The 15,724-nt window shown below is 43.1% G+C and overlaps 1 protein-coding gene across 1 annotated transcript in view; it reads right to left on the bottom strand.

Annotated features, from left to right (window-relative positions):
* Positions 1–868: 868 nt before the first annotated feature.
* LOC308290399 (exocyst complex component 3-like protein 2) overlaps positions 869–15,724 on the bottom strand; it is a 158,449-nt gene continuing 143,593 nt past the window's right edge. Inside the window, exons 11-18 of the mRNA XM_080732214.1 lie at positions 14,728–14,838; positions 14,328–14,428; positions 11,565–11,681; positions 10,485–10,620; positions 9,203–9,325; positions 8,313–8,468; positions 3,101–3,222; positions 869–1,351 (exon numbers count right to left, since the gene is read on the bottom strand). Of these exons, the coding sequence (XP_080588340.1) occupies positions 1,054–1,351; positions 3,101–3,222; positions 8,313–8,468; positions 9,203–9,325; positions 10,485–10,620; positions 11,565–11,681; positions 14,328–14,428; positions 14,728–14,838 (1,164 nt within the window). The 3' untranslated portion in view covers positions 869–1,053. The remainder of the gene's footprint in view (positions 1,352–3,100; positions 3,223–8,312; positions 8,469–9,202; positions 9,326–10,484; positions 10,621–11,564; positions 11,682–14,327; positions 14,429–14,727; positions 14,839–15,724) is intronic.

The raw sequence follows: 15,724 nt of genomic DNA, 5'->3' as shown, positions 1-15,724 counted from the left end.
GTGCAGAGAAAGGCCTTTTGGTGGAAATATAGAAAATAGCAGACCTCCAAGCGAAGTCGGCTATTTCCGGTACTGCTTCTTTCACCACAGTAAAAAACAGCATTCATGGTCTGGAGAGGGCACTTTTTTTTACAGAGGGATAAAAGGGCAGGGACTCAAGCCCCCTTTCATGTCTATGTGTGCACGTGGCTGCCGGTGCTGTTTCCGACCCTGCATTGGCAGAACTCTCTAATGCTACGTTCAAACCTGGACGGTTCGAGCGGCGGATGGACGTGACGCGAACCATCCAAACAAGATGGCACGAATGGCGCGACCGGTCGCTTCGGTATCTTTGCCCCCACCTGAAAAAATCCAAGTGAAACGACCTTCGCTTCCCCCCAACTCCACCCATCACGTCCTTACAGCCAATCAGCGTTGATGATGTCCGGACACACGGAAATGTTTTAGATGTTTGGTTTTGGGACTCCCTTTTTCCAGGTGTTTCACCTTAGATTCTGACATGTTTTTTTTTGACCAGCACGACCAAAGTGAAGCGGTTGAACCGGCTAGAAACAAAGAAATAGCATCAGGTTTGAACACAGCATAATACAAGGCTCTGGCTCCACTATTATGCTCAGGGGGGACGAGGGGCGTCCTCAGCAGGGGCGTCACAAGGGGGGGGGAAAGTGGAGGGGCCAAGATGGAGGGGACTTCATTATTTTATACTTTAGCTATTGAAAAATAGCAGATCTACAAGCTCACAGCGCGGCACCGAGCGCTGCGAGCTTGTAGATCTGCTATTTAAGTCGTGAAAATGTGTGCAAACCTTTTGAATGTATGTATTTGTAAAGCTCGCAGTGCGGCACTCGGTGCCACTCTGCGAGCTTGTATATCTACTATTTTTCAATAGTTAAAGCACAAAATAATCCGTAATAATGCGTTCCCAGTCTAAATGGGTTAAACCCCCTCCTCCCCCTATGAAGAACATTCATGGGGGGCCCGCAGTGAATCCTTGTACCCAGGGCCCAGAATTTGGTGCGACACCCCTGCGCTCAGGGGGGGACGGGGGCGTCCTCAGAGGACGTCGTCGGGGTTCTCCTGGACGGGGACGGCCCGCTGGCTCTTGCGGCGGGGCCTGAGGCCGCTGAGGCAGGAGGAGGCGGTGAGCGCGATGCGGCTCAGGCCCACGTTGAGGCAGTGCACCTCGGAGGTGACGGGCACCTCGGCGAAGAGCGCGCGGTCGCGGTAGAGCCGCGCCGTGCCCTCCAGGTCGCCGCTGCTCTCCATGTCGCGCACCACCGCCAGGATCTCCTGCCGCTCCGCCTGCCGCGTCATTCCCCGGATGTTCAGGATGGCCGACACGTGCTTCTTCCTACAGGAGGAGGGGGGGGGGGGGGAGTTATTATGGATGCCACGTCAGTTCTAGGCAAGCCCCGTTGTGATTGGCCAGAAGTGACTTTGATTGACAGTTTTTTTTAACCCATTTAGGCCCTAGAATTATTGAATGCTTTAAGCAGTGAAAAATAGCAGATCTACAAGCTCACAGCTGCGAACTTGTAGATCTGCTATTTTTGAAAAAGTTGTGAAAATGTGTGCAAATCTTTGAATATATGTATTTTCAAAGCGAACGTTTGTAACTCAAATTTTGCTTCTGGGTGGTCCCTGGGGACTAGATATTTTGAGAGTGGGGTCCGTGGCCAAATAAATATCAGGTCCTTCACATGAAAACGTTTGAGAACCACTGACATAGTAGTCTCTCAAGAACAGACTAACTGAGCTCCAGTTAAGTGAAAAGGACCTTTTCTCATGGCTGGTCAGATTGTTGACAGCTCACAGTGCGGCACTCGGTGCCGCACTGTGAGCTTGTAGATCTGCTATTTTTTAATAGTTAAAGCATAAAATAATAATACACGATAATGTGTACCCGTTCTCAATGGGTTTAACTATGCCTAAACCTGACCATAACCCTGCCAGGGAGCCAATCAGGACACAGATGAGGCGGGTCTAGCCTAGAACTGAGGTGGAATTCATAATCACACGTCGGAGAAGCACAAGTAACGCACGCATGCACGCATGTGCGCAGTTACAGGATACCAATTTCATCCAATATGAAGACAGAACTCAGGACAGAGAATAAACGTGTGAAATTAGCAGTGGTGACAGAAAGAAATTGGAGCTGTAAAAGTATAAAAGTAAAAGAAGACGTTTTTGTTTGAAACTATAATTTACATCACCTTTCATCTATCTACTTCTAACTTCTAAAGAGTTGTGAAAACAAATGGAGCCACATGGCCCTATATGGGTCTGGAACCAAATGGGCCTTACAGGTCATTATCTTTTGATTGATTGATTGATTGATTGATTGATTGATTGATTGATTGATCGATAGAAGAATGTATTAGAAGTTTGCAATAGAAAAAGGTACAGTTTCATGACAGTACAGTTCACTGGTACAAGGTCAACTAAAAGGAGATCCTAATAAGCTTTACAGCTTCGATTTGTACACTCTCTGAGTTGTAGATCAGTTGACTAGACGTGCGAGTACGTGCGTGTGCGTGCGTGCATGCGTGCGTGCGTGTGCGTGCGTACTTGAATGCGTGCGCGTGCGTTGGGGTGCAAGTTGGGACTGAGTTACTGGGCCCAAGGTGGAGGGGCCTTAATTATTTTATTGAAAAATAGCAGATCTACAAGCTCACAGCGCAGCACTGCACGCTTGTAGATCTGCCATTTTTTTTTTTTTTTTTACATTTGTAACTCGAACTTTGCTTCTGGGGGTAAACTAAACATTTTGAGATGGGTGTCTGTGGCCAAATAAATATCATTTTGGGGGTCCTTCACATGAAAAGGTTTGAGCACCACTGACATAGAAACCTAGGTTTAAAAAAAAAAAAAAACCTTAGAAGGATAGGATATATTCAAAGATTTTCAAGATTTTTCAAAAATAGCAGTAACTAACTGTATAACTGGATAACTGTATATCTGCTATTTTTCAATAGTTAAAGTACAAAATGTGAGTGAATCCTTGTATCCAGGGCCCAGCATTTGGTGCGACACCCCTGCAGTCCGGACAGAAAAGTCAGTGTGGGCTTGTGGGGGAGGCGTGAGAGAAAGCGGTGGTTACCTGACGTCAGGGAACTCTCGGACCAGAACCCCAACCTCCATCTGGATGGACGGAGTGTCCTCCAGCACGATGATCTCTGACAGGCGAGTGAGAGCGCTGTCCAGCCACGTGGCAGGAGACTCCTGCAATGCACACAAACAAATGCACGCACGCACGCACGCACGCACGCACGCACGCACGCACACACACACACACACACACACACACACACACACACACACACACACACACACACACACACACACACACACACACACACACACACACACACACACACACACACACACACAGTACAATACACACACACACACACACACACACACACACACACACACACACACACACACACACACACACACAGACAGACACACACAGTACAATATACACACACACACACACACACACACACACACACACACACACACACACACACACACACACACACACACACACACAGTACAATATTTAGTAACCAGTAAGATGCTCTAAGGGCGAGAACCGACCCCGCCCTAAAGGGTGTGGTCGCTGACACAATATGTCCATATATGGCCATTCTCAGATATGGGCTTAATATTGATAACATCAGGGATTTCCATAGTTATGGGCATGAATATAAAAAAATATAAAAATAGTTGTGACTCGCATCGCAGCTGGTTGTTTAAGTTGGACAAAATGTGACCAAAATGTAGCCATATTTTCCCAACTATGGAGATGACTGATATCATAGATGTCTGACGTCATAGACCACATGAGACTGACATAATATGTCCATATAGAGCATCGCAGTTGAAGCCCCACGCCGTCCTCAATCTGGTGTCGGAAGCGTTTTCCCCATTGATTTCTTCCATAGACATTTCATAAAGTATTTATTTAAACGTTTTTAAGCCTTGGACAAAGCCACCTCAGCTGGAGAGGAATCATGACAATATTAAATTTTTTTTTAATGCAAAGATTAATTAGAAAGCTGAAAAAAAGGGCAGGGTACAAGACTGTGTACATCATTATTTTTAAAATTGCGGAAACTACACTCCCAGAATGCATTACGAATGACACTTGTTTCCTGAAATATCCCCTTAACACAATTAGTGCTGCAGGGTATGAAGGGTTAACTTTTCGTTGACGCCACGCAGATCCCCCCATTAGCACACGCTGTTATTGTGTAAGGCATGCCTGGAATGTGTGTACACACACGGACTGCTGAATGACATCAACGATTACGTCATCTAGTCACATGACTTGTGTCATGTGACAGTGTGTCATGGCGGCCGCAAGGCTTGTCTTGTTGTTGTTGTTTGGAGCCGTGCTATGGGATATAAAGTCTTATTTGGAGTAAATGAAGTCTCTTTATGGGCCTCTCCATTGACTTAACATGGAGGAGCTTCACTTCGCGTGCACGCCCAACGTGCGTTTTAAACAAATCGCGGACATTACCGATGCGGCCGCGACCGGAGCTACATACAGTAAGTATTAATACATTTACTGTAAATACAGTAAGATTGACGGTGAGCGCTGTCAATGGCGTCGTGTAGTAACCGGTTTTAATGACGGTGAGCGCTGTCAATGGCAGCAGAACAGTTAAATCACGCTCAGTTTAGTTATCCAAGCCAGCATATGGCCTGACATGTAGTGATTGTCATCTCTGTGGACTCTCTTATCGTCATCTTTAACACAGTGCATCATATTTGTAAAAGAAAGACACACGCTCACGGAGTTCTGCTGATGTGCAATAATCTTCCGGGCAGACAGGGGGCAGCAGCTACTTCCGCGGTAACCGCAAGATATGTGAAAGAAGAAGAAGCTAGACCAATCACAGACGTCGATTTGACGGGATGTACATGTTTAGCAGTATGGGAAATGCAGTTCTTCTCTGTGCGATCTTGATTAAAACATTTACTAAAACTAGAGTGATTGCACACATACTCGGGGGTTCTACAGGAGCATATAGAACCATTTTACAACCACCAGCCTAGTGGTAAGTGTACATTGAATTGCTACGACTTTGTAGCTGATAATGAAAAACCCTATGGTGAAAATGAATGGAAAATGGACTTCCGACACCTCACTGCGATGCTCTATATGGGCAGAGGCGTGATGAACGCACTTGATCCGCAGGTTTTCATACTAAAAACCGGCAGCAATTATAAATACCCTTTGTTTAGTGTTTTTTTTTAACAGAATCAAAGGTTTTATGGTCATGATTCAGGATCCTGGATGGCTTGATTCTAGGCTTAAAATAATTGATATTAAGTATTTTTGGTAAATCTCTATGGGCAAAATGAATGTAATCCAAAGGTGCCGTGGATGACAAGGAAGCCATGATGCAGTCATTAAGCTTTTTTTTTAATTTTTTTATTTTTTTATTACCAGATCACTCTGGTCAATAAGGAATACTGGAAAGCCTGGTGACACGCGGTCAGCGTACTACACTGTTCTTCTGCACATCGCTCATGTGGTGTCCCTCAAGGATCAATCCTTGCTCCTGCACTATTCATAATTCCCCCCTGGTCACATTAACTCATTGGCCGCCATTTTAACATTGACTGTTTGGCTCCCCTGCCATTTTGTTTAATGAAAAAATTGATATATTTTTTTTATATTGACATTTTTCCTAAATTCTGTATTCTGTATTTTGTGTCATACAGGACCTGAATTGAAACAGGACCACCTCTAGTCTCACCAAAAAATAAAACAAATAAATAAAAAGCTTTTTTTTCTATAGTTGCAGCCATCTCAAAATAGCCATTTTTGACCAAAATCCAGCTATAATTGAAACAACTGGAAATATTGACCTTTTTGTGATCGATCGCTTTTCAAGTGGATAACTCACTTGATATTTGTCTTTATGGCTTCAGGCATTATCAGATAAGTGTACTAATGTAATTATGTAATAGGATTTCTTTTTTTTTTAATTTTCTGTTTAGAAAAATGCAGAGAAACATATTTTTATTGGCTATGTCTGACCATACACTCAGCAATTTCACATATATACTACTGTATATTGCAGTATTTATGTGAGCATTTATGTGAGCCCCCACTTGGGGGCGCTTTCTCTCTGTCTCTATGTGTCTGTTTTCGATCTCGGATGGGTTTTGATCTGTACAGGTGCACACACACAACTAGACATCAAAGGGGGCATGAGTCTTTTTTCTAACATGTCCTAGAATGTGAAAATAGCAGATCTACAAGCTCTACAAGCTCAACACATCGCTCTGTGACACATTGAGAGCTTGTAGAGCTTGTAGATCTGCTATTTTCACATTCTAGGACATGTTAGAAAAATGTCTCCCCCTGCCCCTAAAAAAATCCTCTGCACTGCCCTGCTAAACAGCTCCTCTGCGTCTTTGCTCGTTAGTAATCAACACTAGTTGATCTCTTGCTTTTTTGGAGGAGCGTGGTGGGGGAGCGTGGGAGTTTTGGTGGTGGTCCACGACCACCACCCTTGAGAAGTGTTGGCTGGAGACCAGGCAGGGTAGTGAGAGGACGGACCCCCTTTCAGGGACCACTTCACTTGTCTCTGAATCAACTGGATCGCGTCGTGTTAACTTTATGTAATCGGGCAGTTTTATTGATTGATTTTGTAAGAGTTGATTATCGTGTTCCCACTGCTCTGCTGAGCGAAGCGTTGAGCCCGCGGACCCCCCAGGGACCCCCTTTTGCAAAGGACCGCCTGTTGACAATGGCCTGCTTGGCTGCTTGTGGACCATTACAAAACAATATATTATAGCCTGGATATATGGATTATACAGTAACCTGTGGATACTAATCAACCATCATCATTCTCAGGTATGTTTTAGAAGCATTTATATGGCGAATTGGCGATAATTTTTTTGTGTCTTGAGAGAGAGAGAGAGAGAGAGACAGATCTCTGAATCAGAGACTCTGATAGCACTATTTCTTTATGGGACTGTGTGCTGATTAGGACAGGGGGACCACTGAAACAGACAGTGGTCGTGGACCACCAGCCAGCTAAGAGATGTGCACACACACACACACACACACACACACACACACACACACACACAGCTGTTTTTTTCTTCTCTTTTTTTCCGGCTGCCAGCCTTTTGAGCTCAAATGCGTCTTTTGCCAATTAACTGTGGTTGGGGAGATTTATACATTTGTATTGCAATTTGTACATTATTACAGTCTTTTTTTCAAACACACTTACTTTGATGTGTGATATTTTAGGTTCCCTTTAAGATAAAAGGCTCAGAATTTGTCACGAGCAGGGGGAGAATGTAATTAAACATTACATTATATAAAAGCTAATTCTCGGGACTATCGGGCCTGGCGGGGAGCGACATTGGGATTTTCTCGGGACTATCGGGGGAGGCGGGGAATGAGTTAAGGCATACACAGCATTTCCTTCCATTGTCGAGCAGAACGTAAGCCAGCTCAAGGATAGACACTCAGAAATACCATCCTCAGTGTGCTTAAATTTGTAACCGATTTGATCTCAACATTTAGGTACGTACACGCGCACGCACGCACGCACACACGCACACACACACACAACCACACATTGCCTTACTTGTGAGGACATGCATATTTCAGTTTTTACCCCTAACCTGGACAGCCTGAGTTGATGTGCCAACACGTCAAACTCGTGTTGTACTGTATTCATCTGTAGCTACTGTACAAGGCAACCGTGGAGAAGAGAAACGCTCCATTTCCTGAAATGCAGCTCACTCGTTGACTGTAGTGTTATGCTGCTGCACAAAAGTGCATTTATCTCCTAATCTAACTTTTAAATCACGTTCATGTTTAAAACGCGGCCTTCTCTACCGGCCGTTACAAAAGCTCTGAAGCCCGCGATTGTCTGTTTTGCGTGAAAGAAAATACTATCGTGAAAATAAACAGGACATACTCAGATTACATTTACTCAGATTACTTTTTTGCTGGACCATCAAAACAAGGTAAAATGGTGGGTTTCCATGGCAACTGCCGATTAAATCTTGGATAATCCTTGGCACCCGGTGTGTTAAATACACCAGCGATGTCGCTAATTTAGCAAAAATGTTTGGATCTACAAGTGAGCTTGTAGATAAAAATCTCTTTTGTTCTCAAATCGTACTAGTTATGGGGACATAACTAGTACGACAGACACGCACGCACGCACTCACGCGCACACACACACACACACACACACACACACACACACACACACACACACACACACACACACACACACACACACACACACACACACACTGACCAGGTCCTTAAAGAGAGTCTTGATCTGTTTGCCTTCCTCCCGGAGGCGTGCGGCCATCCTCTTCCTCATCTTGGCCGAGGTGCAGATGATCCTGCCTCTCATCACAGAGCGCAGGTACTCCGTCAGTACCCTCCTGTGGACCTCTGCTACCAGCACCTGCAACACAAAGTACAACTCAACTCAACTCAACTCATTGAGCATCATTTTATGCTTGAGCTATTAAAAAAATAGCAGATCTACAAGCTCACAGCGCGGCACCGAGTGCCGCGCTGCAAGCTTGCAGATTTGCTATTTTTGAAAAGTCTTGAATATTCTTTGACTTCAATCTTTGAATATTTTGACCCAATTCACCCTTTGTTAGCCTTCTGGTTGACCAACCAGCAGGCTCTATGTGCCTTGTCCCGCCCTGGTTCCGCCTTTTTTATGTTGAATTTGCTAAACATAATTTTTGAAGAAATAAAAACATTTAAAAACATGGTGAGTCACTATACTGCCACTGAGCAGCTCCATTTGACTGAAACCAAGTTTGAAATTAGAATTGAACACACAGCATAACAACGAAGCAACTGAATTAAAATGGTAGTGGATGGAGTGTCCCACAGAGTGTCCCACCAAGACACGGCAACCAATGGGTGTGAAGAGGGGCGGGACAACGGGCGGGACTTGACAAAGGGTGATGCCTTTAATTGGGCTTAAAAGTAGATTTTTTAAAGGGGCATTCTATCTATCTGTCTATCTGTCTATCTATCTGTCTGTCTGTCTGTCTGTCTGTCTGTCTGTCTGTCTGTCTATCTACTTTACCTGTCCATCTGTGAATGTGCCTGTGTGTGTGTGCGTGTGTGCGTGCGTGCGTGTACGTGCGCGAGAACGTGCGTGTGTACCGTACATACGTGGTATGGAGGGCTGTCCATGCGACGAAACATCTTGAAGTGTTCTTTGATCAGAGACTGGATCTGTTCAAAGGGCTCCGTGTTCGTCAGCCATTTTCTCTTCACCAGCTTGTCAAAGAACGGCTGGGGAACCAAAGAGCGACGCCAGAGAACAGGAGTCAAACACAGGGGAACGAGCAGTGCTGGACAAAGTACGTTGTCCTTAAATAAAGAACTTTTAAAACAACAGCGTCAATCCAAACAATACACAATAAACAGAGGGAAGAAAACAGGGTGTAACTTATAGGTGATTTGAACACAAGCAAGGTATCTAGCATTGGGGTGGAAGATCTTTCCATAGTTTGTCTGTAATGGTGACAGCCATTACACACAGGGGGGAAGTTGTCCGGATTTTAAATGAAGCAACACAGAACTTTAAGTTCCTATGATTGGCCGCTAGCGCTGTTCTAGTCTGGGATCACTTCACTTTTCGGGCTTGTAACCGGTCTGGAGCGGAAACCACAAAACGTCATGTTGTAGTACTCAAAGGACTACAATTTGCCGGAAAGATCAAACCGGATTCAGTTTTAACCCAAAATGTTCCCCTGCACTCAAGGACATACTTTTAGGGCCTACCTAATAAACTCCTTGATGCGGAGTAGTTTTGCTTTTGAAAAATTCGTTTGGTATGTGCATCTTTAGTCCAACTTTTAGCGACTGGCAAGACTACACTAGGCTACTCGAGCATTTTAATAGGGATTGGGGAAACAAACGGAGGGAACCAAATCAAAGCGACGCCGCTTCTTCTAGTGGTTTCCGCGCTCTAGGCGGAAACCAAACGGGCTGTTGTGAACGAACACCAGGCTTTTTCTCAGAAAGCCTGGTGGGCGAGGTTAGCGCTGTTCTGGCATTCAGAAGCAACATGTTGTCCATAGGATTCCATTAATTTCCCCCGAACATATTTGATATAAATACTTTATGTTTCCTGTCGCTAATTTAAAGCCTTGTTTCAATCACCATGATATGCGTTTTGTGAAAATATGGTCCAATTCATGTTATGATTTAAGTTAAAGCAGGGTATTCTGTAGGAGGGGCTTGTGATGGTGTGCTTTATTTTTGGCCATTGGCAGCCAATAGCATTCGAGATGTACCATTTCTACCAAAGAATGTTGATTTCTACAATGATGGCGGCACCCGTACAAGGGCCAAAAAAGCATAATTTTCGCAGCATAGAGGCCAATGGCTTTCCACTGTCCATATTTTTTTACAGTCTATGATTATACACGATGTGCGTGCACCGTACCCGTATATGGTCGTAGAGTCGGTCAGACAGAACTTTGACTGCTAGGTTGACTATCCTGTCCAGGGAGGTGTTTGCTCTGCGGAGAGAATCCTCACTGATGGCTGGATCACACTGTGCACAGCGCTGGATGAAACCTCTGCACACACAAACACACGCACGCACGCACACACGCACACACGCACAAACCCATGCAGTAAAGAACAAGACACCCGCTATATTATAAACATACATTTGTATAAACATTATTAAAAGTTCATAAACAAATCGCAAATGTTTATGAACAAATAACACATTTATTTAAAAAAACTAAAAATTTAACAAATCGCAAATGTTTATAAACAAACCTCAAATGTTTATAAACAAATCTTAAATGTTTGTAAACAAACCGAAAATGTTTATAAACAAACCTCAGATGTTAACAAACCGCAAATGTTATGAACAAACGTCAGATGTTTGTAAACAAATCATAAATGATTGTAAACAAACCACAAATGTTTATAAACAAACCTCAAATGTTTATAAACAAACCTCAAATATTTATAAACAAATATTAAATGTTTGTAAACACACCTCAAATGTGTATAAATAAATCTTAAATGTTTATTAACAAACCTCAAATGTTTATAAACCAATTTCAAATGTTTATAAACAAACCTCAAATGTTTATAAACAAACCACAAATGTTTGTAAACAAAGCTCAAATGATTATAAACAAACCTCAAATGTTTGTAAACAAATCTTAAATGGTTTTTAAACATTCTTAAATGTTTATAACCAAACCTTTATGTTTATAAACAAATTTCAAATGTTTACAAACTGCAAATGCTCATAAGAAAATCACAAATGTTTATAAACAAACCTCAAATATTTATAAACAAACTGCAAATGTTTATAAACAAATCTTAAATGTTTATAGACAGGGTTTCTCGTGTGTGTGTGTGTGTGTGTGTGTGTGTGTGTGTGTGTGTGTGTGTGTGTGTGTGTGTGTGTGTCCGGACGGGTATGGACAAGTACAATATGTTTATGAACATGTTTATAATGTCCATGTTATGCGTGCGAAACACATGCATGTGTTGGTACCTGAAAGGGGGGCAGCAGTTGACCAGAGCGATGGTTTTCGATCGGTATCCATCCTCGTTATCTCCAAACATGCCGCTGAGCATCCCTTCATGGAACATCTCCACCTTACGCTGGAAACTGAACAACCACAAACCACGTCACACAGCGTCAATGCATAGCAGCTAGGACACGAACCACATCACATGCCATCCATACTTATTACACGGCTTGGTTCAATGCTTGATTCTAATTGGTCAATCGCTGAATTCAGCGGTCTCGATAACAGACCGCTGTCTAACCAAAGACTCAGAAGACCTGTTCTCATCAATTTGCGCAGCTTGATTTTGCGCCGTATCAATCACACAATAACATTGCTCTGAATAATGTTTTTTGAAAACATTTGAAGCGAGAAATGCACAATGGAGTAACCGAATATCGATTCTATTTCATCAAAATTTTACGTTTGTTTTCCGAGGCAACATGTTGTACTGGACGCACCTGCCATATAAACTAGTAAGACGCCTCAGGGCGACAAGCGACCTCGCCCCAAAGGCCAATTCTTGGCCATCTGGCCAGTGATGTATATCGGACCAGTTACCCATATTTGAGATCCATGTACTGTAATATAGTACATCCCTTTTATGCCCATACATGAGATCCCTGTCTTAACCAGTCGCACAGATATGGGCTGTCTTCCTCCATATATGGGCATTCTCATATGAAGTCCTGTTAGATATGGGCTTAACATTGATGACATCAGGGATCTCCATATGGGCATAAAAGGGATTCTGTTAGAGTGGTTCCCATGACATCACAACATACAATATATTTAATGCCCATACAAGGAGATCCCTATCTGAACCAGCCACACAGATATGGGCATCTGGCCAGTGATATATATCGATGACATCAGGGATCTTCATATATGGCATAAAAGGAATTCTGGGGAAAACCCATATATGTCTTTCCCCTAGGTGATGTCACCTGTGATATCCCCTGTGATGTCACAGTGATGTGTCAAGGGAACCAACCCATAGACTGTATGTGTACACCCACGGCTTCACAGGCATTTCTCATGGTAAACTGCGACCTTCGGTCGCAATTAATGGACTACTTTCATTATTATCGTAGCAATGAAATCCTTCGTTTTATTGTTACTTTTGGGTCAATTCATTAATTTCTTAATTTCTAATAAGTAGCCATGTAATAAGCCGGATAATTAATGGGGAGCGGTTTGAGAAATGACCCCATCGATTATCCCTTGCATAATAACAGCTAGAAGGCTCTAAGTAGAGTCCAAAGCAAGACAGCACAATGTGCTCATGGTTAATGAGAGCGGAGCAGTGTTGGGCAGTAACGAGTAACGTTTAATATATTACGGCAGTATTGTTATTTTACCCAGTAACGAGTAGTGTAAGACATTTGTATTTATAACTCAGGTTTGGTTGGCTGTCTTTTGTTTAAAATATTGTTTAAAAACAGGGGTGGGCAACTTTGATGATGGAGAGGGCCACTATAATTTCACTCTAACTCCAGAGGGCCACAATGCATATACAGTCAAACATAGCAAAAATGGCAGATCTACAAGCTCAAAACGCGCCACAGTGCGATGCGTTTTGAGCTTGTAGAAATGCTATTTTTGAATTGGAATCCTGAATTATTTTGAGATATTTTTTAAACAGAATCCTGAAAAGTAACATTTTTATTAATGCATTTATATGTTCTTATGTTAACTTCATGAACTTAAATACAAATGCATTGGACATAAAATTAAGCTACTAATATAGACTGAAGTATATTAAAGCGGGTCATGTTTGCACCTTTTGACCTCAGACCTTTCCGAGGCAACAAATAGCACTGGACGCACCTGGTATATAAATGAATGGACTACTTTCATTGTCATAAGCAATGAAATCCTTCGTTTTGTTGTTACTTTAGGTTCAATTCATTCATTTCCAGCCACTCGTTACAACTGCTTGCAGCACTTGGCCAGGCAGATAAAGTAGAACAGACACGAGAAAATGAACAGAACTCCAACTTTAGCAACGGACTCAAAGAGACAAAAAGCAGCATTGGACCATTGCTGTGTGTGTGTGTGTGTGTGTGTGTGTGTGTGTGTGTGTGTGTGTGTGTGTGTGTGTGTGTGTGTGTGTGTGTGCACGTGTTCAGACTACAAGATGTGTTTTTGGAGGGAGGCCTGGCCCATGATAACAGCATTTGCAGTGTCGCCAACACCATGACACAAACATTCAAAAGCACATAGCAATACAAACAGTAAAAACTCACTCAATGATATGCCTAAAAGATAGACAAGGAAACAAAATACAGTTAAGGAAGCAATGAATTCTAATTCTCTGCTACCACTGAAATGTTTTACCACTTAAAGGACAATTTTCAACCTATCTTCATATAATTGGTCTTCACTGATGCTTAGGGATGTCACAATATACCTACTCCACGATTCGACTTTCCATTTTTAGGTCACAATTCTATTTGATTTACAGCACAGCTACAGATACAGTAGTTATATCATTATTCATCATTAGGCTATCTTGATTTGGAAAGAAAAACACTTAACTTTGAATAATAACACTGTACCGCTTTTTTGAAACAAACCTTTTAAGCATGTTCTTTGTTGAACACAGTCCCTCTGGGTTCTATACTAGGCCCACTAGTGAGTGTGTGTGTGTGTGTGTGTGTGTGTGTGTGTGTGTGTGTGTGTGTGTGTGTGTGTGTGTGTGTGTGTGTGTGTGTGCGCGCGTGTGCGTGTGTGTGTGTGTGTACCTGTATAGAAAGTCTGCCAGTCCATTGAGGCTGCACTGAGCCACTCTGGAGCCCAGGCTTCTGTTAATGGCTGCCGAACGCTCCAAATCTACCTGCAACCTCTGTAACACACAAACGCACACACACACACACACACACACACACACACACACACACACACACACACACACACACACACACACACACACACACACACACACACACACACACACACACACAGGGTGAGATCAAATAAACCGTACTAGTCTCACTCCACAGCTGTGCTATAGTGAGGACTACAGTGACAGACAGCATGGGACAACAGTCTGACTGGGGCGGCAGTGGCTCAGGAGGTGTGCGTGCGTGCGTGCGTGCGTGCGTGCGTGCGTGCGTGCGCGTGCGTGCGTGTGCGTGTGCGTACCTGTATAACAGTCTTGGCCAGTGTGATGTGGTATTCTTCGATATGTAGAGTCTCCATCCATCTCTTCTCCTCCTCGTCCAGAACCTGAGACAGCTCTGTGGTCACCTTAGCCTGGGAACACAGCTGGAACCTTACTAAAGTACATTGGGACGCATTCAATAAGCTTGGGTTACTTATGCTCTAGGGGTGTAACGACACATTTTAACCAATTCAGGCCAGGAACACTATTTAGTGTATTACAGTACATGTACAGTATGTAGCAACATATTTGTTTTTGTAGGGTAATTTTTGAATAATATTGTAGCGATTCGATACATATCACGATACATGGTTGACGATACGATACATGGACGATATTGGTTCATTCTTGGCGAATGGCGATACGATGCGATTCGATTCAATGATTTAAAATCGATATAGTAACTATTTAGCAAAGAAATTAAATCTGTATGAAAGGTGTGGATAGTGCAGGTTTTTAAGGGAAACATGTATTATTATGGATATAAATAAGCAAACACTGTGATAATCTGCCAAATACATGGACATTGTATATTGACAAACCTGCACCTTGACATGAACACAGAGATTACACACATTTAGCCTGAACTGGCCTGAACTGGCTTGGCTTTTCACTCGAATGAGTGCTATGCTAGCGAGCCGGAGGAAGTTAGCTATCAGTTAGCAATCGACTATATAATTTTTTAGAAGAGCGATCTAAAGTTATTCAGCCGCCAAAATAACTTGTCTGCTGGCCTCGGAACACAATCCGGAGAAAATCCGCTGTAAAGATGTGTTTTTCTATTGGAGTGGGCGGCGTGGCGCGGCCTTTTCTTCCCATTACGGGCCGTGTAAACAGAATCGCGGCCTTGTGCTAGGATGCTAAATTAGACCGGGGCTTCGTTGATGCCTCCGATTATTTAATTCATTTTACTAAAGGAACCGAAAAATGTCGGTTCTTGTAATCCTTAATACGTCTTGCTGAAACAGCGTTTTTTTG

The sequence above is a fragment of the Nannobrachium achirus genome, assembly GCF_963921795.1.
Source record: "Nannobrachium achirus genome assembly, chromosome: 8".
Classification (NCBI taxonomy): Eukaryota; Metazoa; Chordata; class Actinopteri; order Myctophiformes; family Myctophidae; genus Nannobrachium; species Nannobrachium achirus.
Note: the sequence above shows the minus strand (reverse complement) of the source record. Positions and strands in the feature narration are given on the sequence as shown.